The sequence below is a fragment of the Lygodium microphyllum genome, chromosome 4 (genome assembly GCF_053477565.2).
Source record: "Lygodium microphyllum isolate KBCC chromosome 4, Lygodium_microphyllum_v1.1.10, whole genome shotgun sequence".
NCBI lineage: Eukaryota > Viridiplantae > Streptophyta > Polypodiopsida > Schizaeales > Lygodiaceae > Lygodium > Lygodium microphyllum.
The window spans coordinates 113,890,097-113,904,656 of record NC_141138.1 but is presented as its reverse complement, the minus strand read 5'-3'; the positions used below and the strand labels follow the sequence as shown (position 1 = coordinate 113,904,656).

General features: G+C 41.6%; 1 protein-coding gene across 5 annotated transcripts in view; it reads left to right on the top strand.

Moving 5' to 3' along the window:
• LOC148037491 (uncharacterized) overlaps positions 1 to 14,560 on the top strand; it is a 119,051-nt gene that overhangs the window by 88,508 nt on the left and 15,983 nt on the right. For 3 of the 5 annotated variants that reach the window (XM_087676443.1, XM_087676439.1, XM_087676440.1), the window contains exon 2: positions 8,695 to 8,814. The exons of the other annotated variants lie outside the window; for them this stretch is intronic. In XM_087676443.1, coding sequence (XP_087532569.1) covers positions 8,712 to 8,814 — 103 coding nt within the window. In that variant the 5' untranslated portion in view covers positions 8,695 to 8,711. The remainder of the gene's footprint in view (positions 1 to 8,694; positions 8,815 to 14,560) is intronic. 5 annotated transcript variants of the gene reach the window in all.

Genomic DNA, 14,560 nt, shown 5'->3' with positions numbered 1-14,560 from the left:
GAGCCTGTTGTCACTATTTCCCAGCTGGCCATGACCTATAGGCTGCTGCATTTTGCTGCTGTCTGCTCTGGTCTACCTGCCACGTCATTTACAAATTTGCATTTTTCTGTCTGCAGGTAAAAAATCATAGATGCACAATGATCAACTAGACAATCTTGCCATGGCAAGTATAATGGGTGACACAACCACACTGTACAACAAAAGATATAAGATATATCATTTCAAACTCTAACCCAAGACCCAAAGATTAAGTTCACCTACACACTAAAATGCAACAAAAGATATAAGATATATCATTTCAAACTCTAACCCAAGACCCAAAGATTAAGTTCACCTACACACTAAAATGCGGTGATTGGGCTATCCCTCCCCCAAAATCTAGGAGGTGATAGAAAGAGTCCAAATTGATAAAAAGGAATGTTTGAAGAGATACATAGATTGATACGAGTTAAAGTACACATAATGCACCATAGACAAACCTAACCCCCCTGCTCAAAGCAACCCCCTTGCCTCAAGCAGGCCCCCTGTCTAACAAGTCAATGAACTTCTTTGATGATTGAAGGAGCCTGATGCGACCTGTGGAAAACACCGACTATTTACGCATGTTTCGACTGACCCGACAGCCCTACAACCTGCACAGCGTCATGCTTGACCTACCCACCACTTCACCCTCCCATCACCACAGATTTACCATCCCGTCACCTTCACCTATGCAATCGCACCTGACCTATGTAACCACCACAAAGTCCTACTTGCCTTCCACCAAACCACCCGACAACTCGCCACCATCCTTGCCTACCACCATCTCAATCTAGTTAGCCCTCCCTCGACCACCATGCCACACGCTACACATGGATGCATCTTCAGCTTCTTCATGCACCCTCGTAGCTTTCATCCGGTTCCTCACTTAAGCTGCATTTGTCTCCCCCACTTCGGCACATCCCCCTCAGACGCCAAAGTCATTATCCTTGGACATGCAAACAGGCACTAGTAGCATTGGTCACAGTGGTCATAGAGTGACCTAGTGTGAATGCACTAGGGACACTTTAGGATTAGGGTAGGTCCTCTTTAGAGGACTCAAGGCCCTATTATGCCACCACTCTTGGACACTTGGCTTGTAGGCTGACATGTCTACACACTGGGATGGTGTGGGCTGGTACATGATGCCAACTCTTGGGATGTGGTCGTGACCCAGTTGCTACTAGCTCCCAAGCTTGGGGGATGAGCTCGCTTGGCTCCATGGTTGAGAGGTAAGTCTAATGTCTATTCCTTTTATGTTCTTTGTTGTGGTATGGCTCATGCCATTTCTTGTGTATAAGTTGAATCCTAAGGGCACATTTTAGTTAGCATTGTTGGTCTGAAGGATATCAAAGTTGATTGATCATGTGGTGATGTGTTTGAAGTGGAAGCGATAATTGTGAGAGGGTGAGAGGATCGAGAAGCTTAGCTGAGAGTGCAGTAGACAGTGTGGAGAGTAAAGCACGACACCCAATGCAATAGACTAAAAGAGTGTAAGCTGAAAGTACAAAGTACAACCCTTAAATCTTAGGGTTGTAGGGAGTGTTCACACCCGAACACGATAAGTATCCATAAGTGTATAACATAAGCACATACAAAAGAAGACAATAAGTCTGGGGGAAAAAACCTCTCGTACTGAGAGTAAAAAGTGCCTCAGTGTCCTACTGATCACCGATACTCCTCTGTGAGCGTAGGCGTGAGTGAAACCCAACAAACCCCCCTGGAGTGAAGAGTGATAAAAAATACAAGGATCATCTGCCACCAAAGGAGATCAAATTTAAAGCATTGAGAAATGCTTCAAATTTGTCACGAGGAAGAGCTTTGGTGAAGATGTTTGCCACATTATTGGTGGTAGGACAATAGATAAGGCTGATATCACCTGCTTTGTGTGTGCATGAAACACTGGGTTCCGTGCCATTGCAATGGCACTTTGACTGTCAGTGAACAAAGGAGTAGGCTCCGTAACAGAAACATCTAGATCAGCTAGCAAATGCCTAATCTATACGCATTCAACTATGGTAGTGAAAGTTGCCTTGTATTCAGCTTCACATGACGATGTGGCAACAACGGATTGTTTCTTGCTAAGCCAAGATATGCAAGATGAGCCAAGAAAGAAACAATGGCCACTAGTGGAGTGACGTGAATCATAATTACCAGCCCAATCAGAATCACTATAAGCATGTAATTGCAGTGGTCCCTCCTTGGCATAAAGCAATCCAAGAGATCTAGTACCCTACAAGTAACGAAAGACACGCTTAACAGCTTGCCAATGTGGCATTTGTGGCTGATGCATATATCTGCTCAGGGCTGAAATTGCAAACTGTATGTCCAGCCTAGTGTTGCATAGGTAAATAAGACATCCGACTGCTGGAGCATATGTGTGTATATCAAACAAATCATTGTCATCATGTAATGATAGCTTTAGTCTAGGTTCCATTGGTGTACACACTGGCTTGCAATCCTGTAAGCCAAACTTCTCAAGAAGTTTACCAATGTATCTTGACTGTGATAAACCAATACCTCTAGCATCATGTAAGAACTAAATCCCAAGTAATAATGCAAAGATCCCAAGTCTGACATCTCAAAGGTTTGCTGCAAATTTTGTTTAAATGCTGAATTCTAATTAGCATGTGTCCTTGTAAGCAAAAGATCATCAACATATAGACAAATGATCGGCATGGATCCCCCCTCTTTACATATGTAAAGGGTAGACTCAGATGAGCTGTTTATAAAACCTTGGCTGAGTAAAAAAGCATCAATCTTTGCATATCAAGCTCTAGGAGCTTGTTTCAAGCAATATAAACCCTTTTTCAGCTTGCAAACCAAGTGTTTGGATCCCTCAATTGCAAAACCTATGGGCTGCTATACATATACTTTCTCATGAAGTTCCCCATGTAAAAATACAGTTTTAATATCTAACTGAGGCACAGTCCATTCATAATGGGCAGCCAAAGCAACCATAGACATGATGGTAGTCATTCGGGAGGTAGGAGAAAATGTCTCCTCATAGTCAATGCCTTCTGTGCATAGCCTTTAGCTACAAGCCTTGCCTTATATTTGTCAATGGATCCATCTGCATTCCGTTTCAGCTTGTAGACCCATTTTGTTCCAATGGCTTTATTTCCAAAGGGCAAAGACACTAAATCCCATGTTTGATTCTTAATGATAAATCAAATTCAGCTTGCATTGCTGCCATCCAATGCACACTTTGTTGTGCATCCTCAAAACATTCAAGTTGCTCATCATCAATTGTACTTGCTGCCATAACAAACTCCATGGTATATGTAGTATTATGCATACGAGCTTTCCTTCTCGTACGACCAGCCATGGGTGCATCCAGATGACTATCTTTCATAGTTTGTAAATACCATCTAGGCATTTGTCTTGCCTCCTGATTGTGCACAAGCTCTTACTGAATTTCAGTTTCAGCACTTTGCTGAATATTTAGATAAGCCAATGGCTGATTTTCTGCATTTTTCAAAGGAGTAGCTGGCTGAACATTGAGTTCACTTGCTGAAACTCTAGCTGAATCACCAAATGTAATGGCAGCAGCCCTTTAAATACATCACGGGCAGCGTGATATGTATCTAAACCAGCAAGGGACAATTTTGATTTTTCATTAAATAATGCATCTCTACTGACAAACACCATTTTAGAGACAGGATCATAGAGTTTGTAGCCTTTGCTCTCACTACTATATCCCACAAAAATGCATTTGACAGCCTTGTTATCCAACTTTTTTCTGAGTACCTGGGGGATGTGTGCATATGTAAGACACCCAAAGGTACGAAAGTGCCCAACAGAAGGTTTTCGATTGTTCCAAGCCTTAAAAGGTGTAACATTTTTTAATGCTTTTGTGAGGCATCTGTTCAAAACATGGTAAGCATACATAACGACTTCCATCCAAAAACTGTGGGGCAAGCTCTTTGCTTTCAGTATACATCTAGCCATCTCCATTAGTGACCGATTCTTTTTCTTTGCAACCCCATTCTTCTGTGGTGTATAAGCAGTAGTGAATTGATGAACAATGCCCCTTCTACTTCAAAAAAGAATTCAGCATGGAGGACATATATTCCCCCTCTTGGTCTGAATGGAGAGTCTTTATTTTATAGCCAGATTGGTTCTCAAACAAGTGCTGCAAAAGCCAAAAATGCATCATACACTTTTGACTTTTTAACCATAGAATAGACCCAGCAGAAGCGAGTAAAGTCATCAATAAAAGTCACAAAATAGTAACATCCTCCCAATGACTTTGTCTGCATAGGCCCACATATATCTGAATGCACTAACTGTAACCTGGCTGTGGTTCTAAAAGCAACATCACGAGGAAACGAAAACCGATGCATTTTTTCCAAAATACATCCTTCGCACAAGTACTCAGAAGGTCTCTCCAGAAGAGGTAATCCATCTAGCATGTGTGTACGTTGTAAGAGTATCAAGCTACCATAGTTCATATCCCCCATCTGAGTATGCCATAACTCTGTCTATATCATAGCAGGAGTAAGAGTGGATGCCAAGTACGCTAACCGATCAACTAAAAGAGCATCCAACTCATATAACCCATGACATAAAGTACCAGTCAAGACCAAAGTCACGTGTTCCTTGTCTCTCACCATGCACTTGTCATTATTAAAGGTGATCTGCAATCCACAACATGCCAAAGAAGAAATAGAGAGCAAATTCTTCTTGATACCTGGCACAAATAAAGCATCTTGTAGGTGGAGAATAGAGCCATTAATGGCTGTGAGCACAATCTCCCCAATACCTCTAACAGGGTGTAATGCATTGTTGGTACACTGTACAGACTTGCCAACTGGAGTTGCACCAACAGAAGCAAATAAATCTTTGCGAGATGTGATGTGCCTAGAAGGACCACTGTCAAAAAACCAAGTGTCTGCATTAGTAGAGCTAAATGCTCTATCAGCCCAAGAAGTGTCATAACTGCATGTGTAAAAGCAATAGTCTCTATTTGCAAGACAAAGGATGCTAACTCAGTAGCAATGGAAGAAGCATAAAAAACAGATATCCTTGACTCCTTTTTTTTCTCCTTGGCGATGCGCTTTCTATACTCAGTGATGTAGTGGCCTAGCTTCTTGTAATAATGGCATTTTTCCTTCTTGCCTTGCATGTCCCCTTGTTTTTTATTCCATGTGAAGTGCCTGAAGTCCCAGAGCTCTGCGGAGCATTCTTTAGTTGGCTGCTTTTGCCCTTCTGTCTAGCCATAAAAGCTTGCTTAGAGGCTATGACATCCATACCACTATTTCTTCTTGTTTGCTCCTCCTCTAGAAGCAAACTGACTAACTGAAGAAAGGAAATAGGTTGTGGGGTAATCCTCATGGTGAGGTTTAGGGCCGTATGAAAAGCCAAGTAAGAAGGAGGTAATGAGTTCAATGTAGTAGATATCAGCTGTGCATGTGAATAGTACTCATCGACATTCATAAGTTGCTTACGAAAGTCTTGACTTTTATTCAAGTGATCCTGCGTAGAATCACCCACATCCATTTTCAATGTTTTAAGCTCTTTCTTTAAGAAAGAGATGCGAGTCTCATTCTTACGAGCAAACATCAGCTCCAAAGTTAGCCAAGCTTCTCGTGAAGAAGTTGTCAATGCAATCAGCGACAAAGCTTGTGCATCCCATGTATCCCATGCTTTCTGAGCTGCCGATGTTTGGGGAAGTGGCTGAAGTGGAGCAGGCTGAACAAGCTAAGGTGCCCATTGTCCACGTCCTCCTGGAGGAGGAGTAGCAGGAGCCACAACTCCGGGCTCAACTTCTTCTCCACTGACGTAGTCCAAAAGATTTTTTGCAACAAGCACATTCTTCATCATGAAGGACCAAAGTGAGTAGTTGTTACCATCCAATTTGTCCTTCTTGGATACATAGGTAAATACATCTCCTCCCTGATTTGCGATGATAATCAATACCATGCATGCTGTCCAAGGTGCATTCAATGTTCAGCAACTCTGTATGAGTAAAAACCCCAAAATTTCTTGCCCCAAAATTGTCCAAAACAGTCTATCTCTGAGACTGAGACTGCAGTATATGTGCCAATGTCTTCAAAAAGATCAAAAGCCCTAAAATTTCAAAAAATCTCTGCGTGAAATGTGTCCCAGACACTTACAAATGCAGAGTTATGCTGCCCAAGCACAATGCTTTCCTGCGAATAAGTTTTGAAATAAAAAATTGAATTTTAAAAAATGTCTTTTTATCCTGATTTTTTGGAGCTGGAGGTTCAGCTGGACTATCAGACAGTACGAGCAGACGGACTGCACACTAGATCAGGTGGTGCTGCAGGCGTGTGCTGCAGAGAACCATGTAAGGGCGGCACATGTAGTCCAGGGGCAAGCGTGGCAGGTGCAGGTGAGCTAGAGGCAGGCATGGCGAGCTACCAAATGTGAGAGGGTAAGAGGATCGAAGCTTAGCTGAGAGTGCAATAGACAGTATGGGAAGTGAAGCACAACACCCAATGCAATAGACTGAAAGAGTGTAAGCTGAAAGTACAAAGTACAACCCTTAAACCTTAGGGTTGTAGGGGGTGTTCACACCCGAACACGATAAGTGCCCATAAGTGTGTAACATAAGCACATACGAAAGAAGAAGTGTGGGGGGAAAAACCTCTCGTACTGGGAGTAAGAAGTGCCCTAGTGTCCTACTAATCACGACACTCCTCTGTGAGCATAGGTGTGAGTGAAACCCAACAATAATGCAGGACGGCTGGTGCCACTGCAGATTGCTGTAAACACAGGCAGCAAAATGCAAGTATGTGAAAGAGGATGGTGACACCTAATGACAAGGACATCATTGCAACATTGAATATGGCTCCAACCAAGAATGTTGGCAATGATGAGCAGGTGGGTTGCATGTGATGGGCTGAGATATCACTTACATCAAGGATGATGAGGGAGGAGGATGGGGAACTGGCAAACCAAAGTAGGGACAAGGGATAGGTACAATGGCTGGCACTAAAGAGTGAGACTGAGGGATGAAAGTAGCAGTGATCCCTTTGTATATAACATTGTGAACCAGTTTTCCTACTATAATTCGAGATTCTCATATTCAATGATTTGATTCTCAAAGCTGATCTAGAGTGTCCATCAACTTGGATAATGGTCCAAATCCCTCTCAAAATAGACAATAAGATCACCTTCTAATCTCATAATTTATTGGGCACTTACATTTGTAGTGCTCCTCAGTCTCTAACTCAAGTTAGCAAAGCTCACAAATCCTCAAGGGGGAGAGAATTTTCTCCATATATAGATGCAGAAGTTGCTTTTGATAGAAAGCCATCTCTTTGTCTCTGGTGGTTGTTGAACCATGTGTAGTTGAGCATAGCAACATTGTGTCACCTTGCAATGCTAGCTATTTGGATAACTTTAGAGAAAGTCTAGAGTATCTCAAGAATTACAAATTCTATGTATAGGTGAGTATCTAGAAAAGGGCTTTAGCCACAGGAGATGCTACTCCCATCTCATGCAGCACTGATGACTTACTCCTGAGCATTTGAGAGATCATCACTAGGGGCCTCTCCATCTATTGCTACAACCCATTATAAACCTCCCATTTTTCTGGTGGCAGATATTTTTGTTTTAGGACTCCTCCTGTGGTGGAGGCTTGGTCCCTGAAAAGGAGCTCTATATAGGTGTGCTATAATAATCAATGTGTCGAAAAGCCAAAGCTTCATCTTGGAGCTCCTAGAACTTTGTGTGAGCACTAGTTCTCCATGACTCCTTATGTAGCATAGCCTTAGGTCAACTTGTCCTCTGCTAGTCTCCAAGCCTCATATATTCATTTGATGCACTGACTCTCCTCTATTTGTAAATAATATCCCACATCTCCCATTACGTTATGAGGAGGTATTGAGAGCTATTGCCTAGATGGTGGTATAGCCTCTTTGATGTGTTTGACATAGGGAAAATGTCATTTGTATAGAGCAAGGTGGATATCAACACTTGCTAGTGGTGCACCTGACCCTCCAAGTTTGTCCACATTATCTGACACCTCATCAACATGCATAGTTATAAAGGCTAGACCTGCTTCACTCCTGTGTTGCTCGATGTCTTCTCTAGGAGACCCAGTGCAACCACCAACTATCTTTTTATGCAAATTTCTAGTTTCATAAGTGATGTTTAAAGGTTCGCTCAAAATATCATAAAGGTCAGACAAGAAGAATATGCATGCTACAACACTATCACATATGACTCTCTAGTATGCTCGCTTATGTGTTTTGTATCAATGCAGATGGTGCTATTATAGAAGCAAATCAGTTTGGTACATATTTTTTTGTTGTTTTGTTTTGTCTTTTCCTTTTTTTAAAGCACTGTGCATTAAACAATGACATAGCTTGATCTCTCTAAAATCAAAAGAGGACAAGGATTGATGAGCGACTCTAAAATTTTAAGCTCAGATACTGATATCATTTCTCAAGAATGCATCTCTTTCATCTTAATTTAAATTTGAATGGGGTTGTGTTGATTGTACACATGTAGACAACTTTGTGCATTTTGAAGTCCTCAATATTAATTAGCATATGCAATAATGGTGTACTAACGTCCTTGTACACATGTAGACAACTTTGTGCATTTTGAAGTCCTCAATATTAATTAGCATATGCAATAATGGTGTACTAATGTCCTTGTAGAGGGTATGTGATGAATCTTTGTTTTGGCTGCTTTTCCTAGGTACGATACAACTTGTTATGGATCCATACATTATGGTGAACGTAGCAGTTACACATCTGAAGAAACTGAATGGCTCTTTGCTTAGAGGTCCTCTATATCCATATTTTGTTACCATATTAGGTAGGTTACTTTTCATTATTTGGTGGCTCTTTATTAATATCCATTTTTCACTCCTTTGAAAACGTAGAACTGTAAACATCAAAGGCTTCTATGTAGTCCTTTTTAATGCCTATGTACAACAAAGGAGTTGCAATTTGTGGGCGTGGGCATCTCTCTTTCATGCAAAGAAACATGAGGGGATGGAAATGAAAATGGTAATTAATGGGGAGAAAAGAAAAAGCAAAAAGAAGAGCAAGTGGGCAGGGGGCTTTCAGATTGTATCCAGAAAAAATGCAATTTGTATCTATTACTCAATATATTGAGTTGGCTGAATAGAGGGTGGAGAAGCAAGAACAGGTTGGCGATCACGATGGGGGTGAGAATTGGTGATATCGATGGAGTTGCAGAAATTAAGGTGGGAAGCAAGATCAAAGGCAGTCCTTTTTGAGCTACTAAGATCTTATCAACACAAGCCTCATCTCAGCTTTCAAGGAGATCATGGCATTAGAGGATATGCCAGCAGAGGGACTTTCTGAGGGACTGATTCAACTCATTCCCAAGGGAACTGGAGAGGGGTTGGAGATCACACAGTTAAGGCTGATCACTTTGCTTAGACTACCTACAAGATCCTAGCAAAAGCGGTCGGTCTCAAATTAGCCCCATTGATGCTAGACATTATATACCCCGCCCAAACAAGTTTTGTCTAAGAGCGCAACAACTTGGACAACATCTTCACCTTTTGGGAGTTCACTACTCTTTCTTGCTCCAAGAACCAAGATGCTATTGTGCTTCTTCTCGACTTCAAGAAGGCATATCACCATGTGGTTTGGGAGTTCTTGGAGGGCATGTTGCTGAGGGTTGGATTTCCAAAGCAATGAGTTAAGGGAGTTATAGCTCTTTATTCCTTAGCACACAGCTAGATCAAGCCAGAGGAGAGAGATTCACCATCCAAAGTTCAGTGGGACAAGGCTGTCCACCATTAGCCTCCTTCTTGTTCATATTTGTAGTAGAGGCTACAAGCTCCTTCTTGAGAGACAGATGCACTAGTAGTAGAGGCATTAGGTTACCAATCCTTGAGTTCGAGGAGCTACTTGACGTGGAGTTTGCTGATGATTTTCATCTAGACGGGGATGAAAGTATCTTTAGGACCTTTCTAATGGCCATGGAGATATTTTATAGAGTAGCATGTACATTAATTAATTGGTACAAGTCCTTTGAATCTTTAGTTTGTCACACTGAACAACCGAAATGGCGACCACACAAGGATTTCACTTGGGTCCCATGTGGGGACTGTGGTGAGATATCTTGGATGCTATGTGGGGATTGATGTAACTTCAAAGTAGCATTTGGCCCCTCTTCTTCTAAGCATCGAATAGAAGCTCCTTTGTTTGGACTTGGTGAGGCTTTCACTAGCAAGGAGAGTAGTGGTTGCCAACTTGATTCTTCTCGTGACCATGTGGTGCATCATTTCCTGCTGGGCAGTCATGCATTGGCTAGGTAAAGTGCCTCGATAGGAACTTATCTGTTCGGAGACTGCCGACCAGAGCAAAGGTAGCTTGGGATGTCATCATATATCCCAAATCTAGAGGAAGCATGGGGATCACAGACCTAGATAGCTAGAGCAATGCCTTATTGACTAAGCTCATTGTCAAGGGTCTTTTTCCATGTGGGGAGCCTTGGGAGAAACTTTTGATAGGGAGGCATCAGTCTATTACACCTACACATAAAGGATTGCCTCAGCCTATCATTCACACTGTTTTTAAGAGACCGGAATGTGAGACTTAGGGAGGAGTTTTTAGGTTAGATTTGCATATGCTATTATCAGAGCATAGAGACTTGTTCAGGTGGCTGCCACTAGCTACCACCACCTATAGCTGAAGAGAAGAGGAGGCAGCCTCTTCTCTTCAATCACTATTGTGATTAGAGTCAGATCACACTCTTGGACAATGGACTTACCTATCTTGGAGGAGGTTCTCTATACATGTTATTACCTTAGTGGGAGACCAATTTGCATTTTAGAAGCTATTGCAAGAGATTCATAGGCAAAGACTATAAGGTCTTAGGAGAGCTAGGTCTATGATTGACATAGATATAGAGGGAGTACCTCTTAACTAGAGGATGTATACAAATACTTCTTAGATGTGGGTTAGTCTCTCTCCAAAGGGGTCGTCCTTCTCACAGTCATTACAATTAGCGGAGATGGGACATTTACTTTTAAGGTTGAGGAGGATGGTTGTCTCTAGCGTGAGAACTTGGAGTAGATAGAGAGAGGGGATCAAAGGTTGTCTCAAGTGTAAGAACTTCGAGCAAACAAAGAGCGAGGATCAGAGTGATGGCACATTGCAGGAGGAAGTGGTACATTGGGACCCAAGCACATGCCCTTTAGATGGATGGAGACACTGATTTATCATAGGAGGTCTCTCAATCACAGTTGGATCCAAAAGAGTGGGTGTGAAAGGATCCATTCCTTTGTAGTCCATGCGACATGGCCTTCTTGGCTAAGCACTGCCAACAGCCACCTCCCATTGGCAGAGACAGGACATCTCAAAACATTGCTTATCAAGTTCTTAGAGGAGACTAGATGACAACTTTAGGCCTAGGAAGATATCTCTCTTTCTACAGGTATTAGCTCATAGGAGCTTAGCACTTTGTGCTTAGCTTGGATATGGCAAAGACCCATGACATGTGTGAGTTGTGGTAAGCTAGAGAAGACACAGAGACACTGCATATGGGATTATCCCAAAGCTCAGGACATACGGAGTAAAGCCCTCATGATGATCTTCCAAGGCACGACAAAGACTGTCGTCGCAACATGGGGTTGTGTAGCTTTGATCACAGACAGAGGCCCAACATGTGGATATGAGGATGTTGAGGGAAGCTTTCTTTCATTATCATTGGACAAGCAAGTTCCCCACTCCAGATTACTCACAGGCATAGCAATCAAGGATACAGTCATAGATGGGAGTTGATTGTTAGTATTATTTGCTGATACACTTGGAGCACGAGGTCCATCCATAATGTAGACATTTAAGATGTATTCACAATAGAGATAGTTTTGAGGATTTGGACGAAGTTTGTCTCTCTCCTTAGAAGATGCGAGAGGATACAGAGTGGCTCTAAGAGGAAGAGAGGCCTTCCTATGGACATATGACTATGGCACCTCTTTCTATATTGCCCCTCAAATGGTCTAGCATTATAGCCCATCAAGGTGGTTATTCACATAACCATTGTATTTGTGTTGTACTTGGCTACTCTCTATAGAGTTTCTTGTACTTTATATTTTACCTAAGAGGGATTTTCTCTAAGGTGTTATTAATAGAATTTCTTTTCTCTGGTAGAAAGGACTTGGTTTTAGTTTGTCCCAAGACATGTCCCATATGGGGTGATGGGGGAGAGCAAATGATATGGCACCTAAAGGGACATTTTGAAGCTATAAATCCATTAACAAATGCAACTACTAATCTTGTGGAGAGTTTGATTTTGGCTCAGATGATAACATACCTAACACATGCAAGTTAGACATGGGTAGCATTGGCTTGAGGATTAGCACCTACACATGGAGACAGCCATTCATTTGTTGGGGAGAGACCATGAGATGCCACATCCAGTTGGGGATGTTTCTTGCAGTAGAACATGCCTCAAGACAAAATCCAAAGTCTAAAGGATGGCCATCTCTATCACTCTTTTCAAGAGTGCTTGAAATGTTTCCTTGGGAATGAAGAAACCAAGAGGAAATAAAAAAAACTACTCTTCATATGCATCCACATGGAAGCTCTAGCTTCCACCTCTTGGGAGACCTAAAGGTAGCTATCTCAACTCGCTAGGGCTCCTTTGGCAGCTTCATCTCATAATGTTACTTTTGTGACACTCAACAATTTGTTAGTAAAAGTACATGAACTCCATTAAACTGCAGCTTTAAAATTTCGTTTGGTTTCAGCCATATTGGCGGAGTTGGATGGTCCTTTTTGTGACAAGTAGGATCTATAATATCTGTAGTGTGGTCCTTTGAGAGGTGGCTACTCCATGGATGGAGATTATTGTTTCGACTCCACTTGTGGTTCTTGCATAATTTCTATGGACTTGATCCAGCCTTTCTATGTCTAGGAAGGGGCTTCACTAGGTTCTACTTTCTTGCTAGTAGTCATGTGGTTTTTGCATTGGTTGGCTGGCTATACATAATCCATATGGCTTTGTTTGTTGGCCAAATGGTCGCCTGTAGAATTAGATTTTTGGGGGGGGGAGAAGAGAGACGAATGCTATATTAGCATCTTTAAAAGACCAAAATGATGTACAACTCCCAAAACAACATGTACACCATATCTAAGGTCCTTTCAACCATAAAAACATGGAATGGCCAGTTTTGGTTCCCCGTTCCCCGTTCCCTGTCCCTATTCTTTGTTCTACGCCTATTCCATGTGACTATATAGCCACATGGAATGGCAAATCGTGGCGTTTTCTGTTCCCGTTTCCCGTTCCATGTTGCTATGCTTTCAATATATCCCCATCATGTGGTATAGAATAAAAATGGAAAATGAAAAAGAGAGCTAATGCTTATGACTATGGTACAACCACAAGAGGGAACACTATTCTTGTGTTAGATGCATGTCATCCCATAATGTCCCACATTGGATGCTGCAACAATGTCCTTATGTAGAATCGAGTCATCCAAACTCGATTATATGGTGTAAGTGAAGTTTTCCTCTCCTAATCGAGAGTAGGGAGCAATATCTCATCTGTGCACATAGGTTGAGGTACTCATTCACACTAAATAGGGTAGTTCTCCCATCAAGAGTTGATCCCTTCCACTTATTGGCATTCTGGAATAGGTTTCACTCACACACATTGATCCTAGATCACCACAGCCACTAATAGCTTAGTACAAGGTTAGAGATCACCACACGCATTAATTTTAGATCAAGGAAGAATTGACGAGCCTAGAGATTCAAGAGAGAAGAAGAACATACATAAGACCATGCCACACAAGTTATTGACATTGCAAGAAGATTTGAAGAGTTTTTCATCTAGCTATTGAGAGCCTAATACTCAATTGTCCTACTTACATAGTGGACTAAGCCTTAGGTCAACGAATTCATGAAACCTTATAAGTAACAAAGAAAGAACATTCCCATCCAACTATCCATTCACAAGATGCCAGAGCTAGCAAAACAAGAGCTAAGGCCACGTCTAGCAGACTAGATGGAGACCAACATATTTACAAAGGCTAACCTAAGATACAGTGAGTGCAACATTACTCACATGTATTGTGATTGTCCTGAACATAAGGCATCCAATAGTACCCCACCTAGGACTACAAGACCTAGCATCCAAAAGGTCAAATTCACAAACATTGACCTAAAAGCCAAAGAGCTGAGACCATAGTTTTTTCATAAGTCATATGCAGACGGGTACGAAAGTATGATTGAAGTATGATTCACACCTTGGGTCTAAATCATACATTGCCCTAATTTTAATCCTTAAAAACAATAAAAAGTATCTAAGTCTACTATTTTATACTAAATTGAGTAAGTAAGCTAACAATTTGAATGAAAACTAGAACCCCAAGTGTGTTGACACCACTTGTACGTGCACGTAAATTGCCCCTTTCCACATTCCTTCACCATTGTTACAAATTCCCGTTTCACTTTTTTCTTTCTTCCCATCTCTATCAACCTAAAGCAAAACAATGGGAATGAAGCTTTGTCAAATGAAGACATTACAACTAATTTAGCTTGCTGAAATGTCAATTTTAGCTGTAAAATCAGAAATT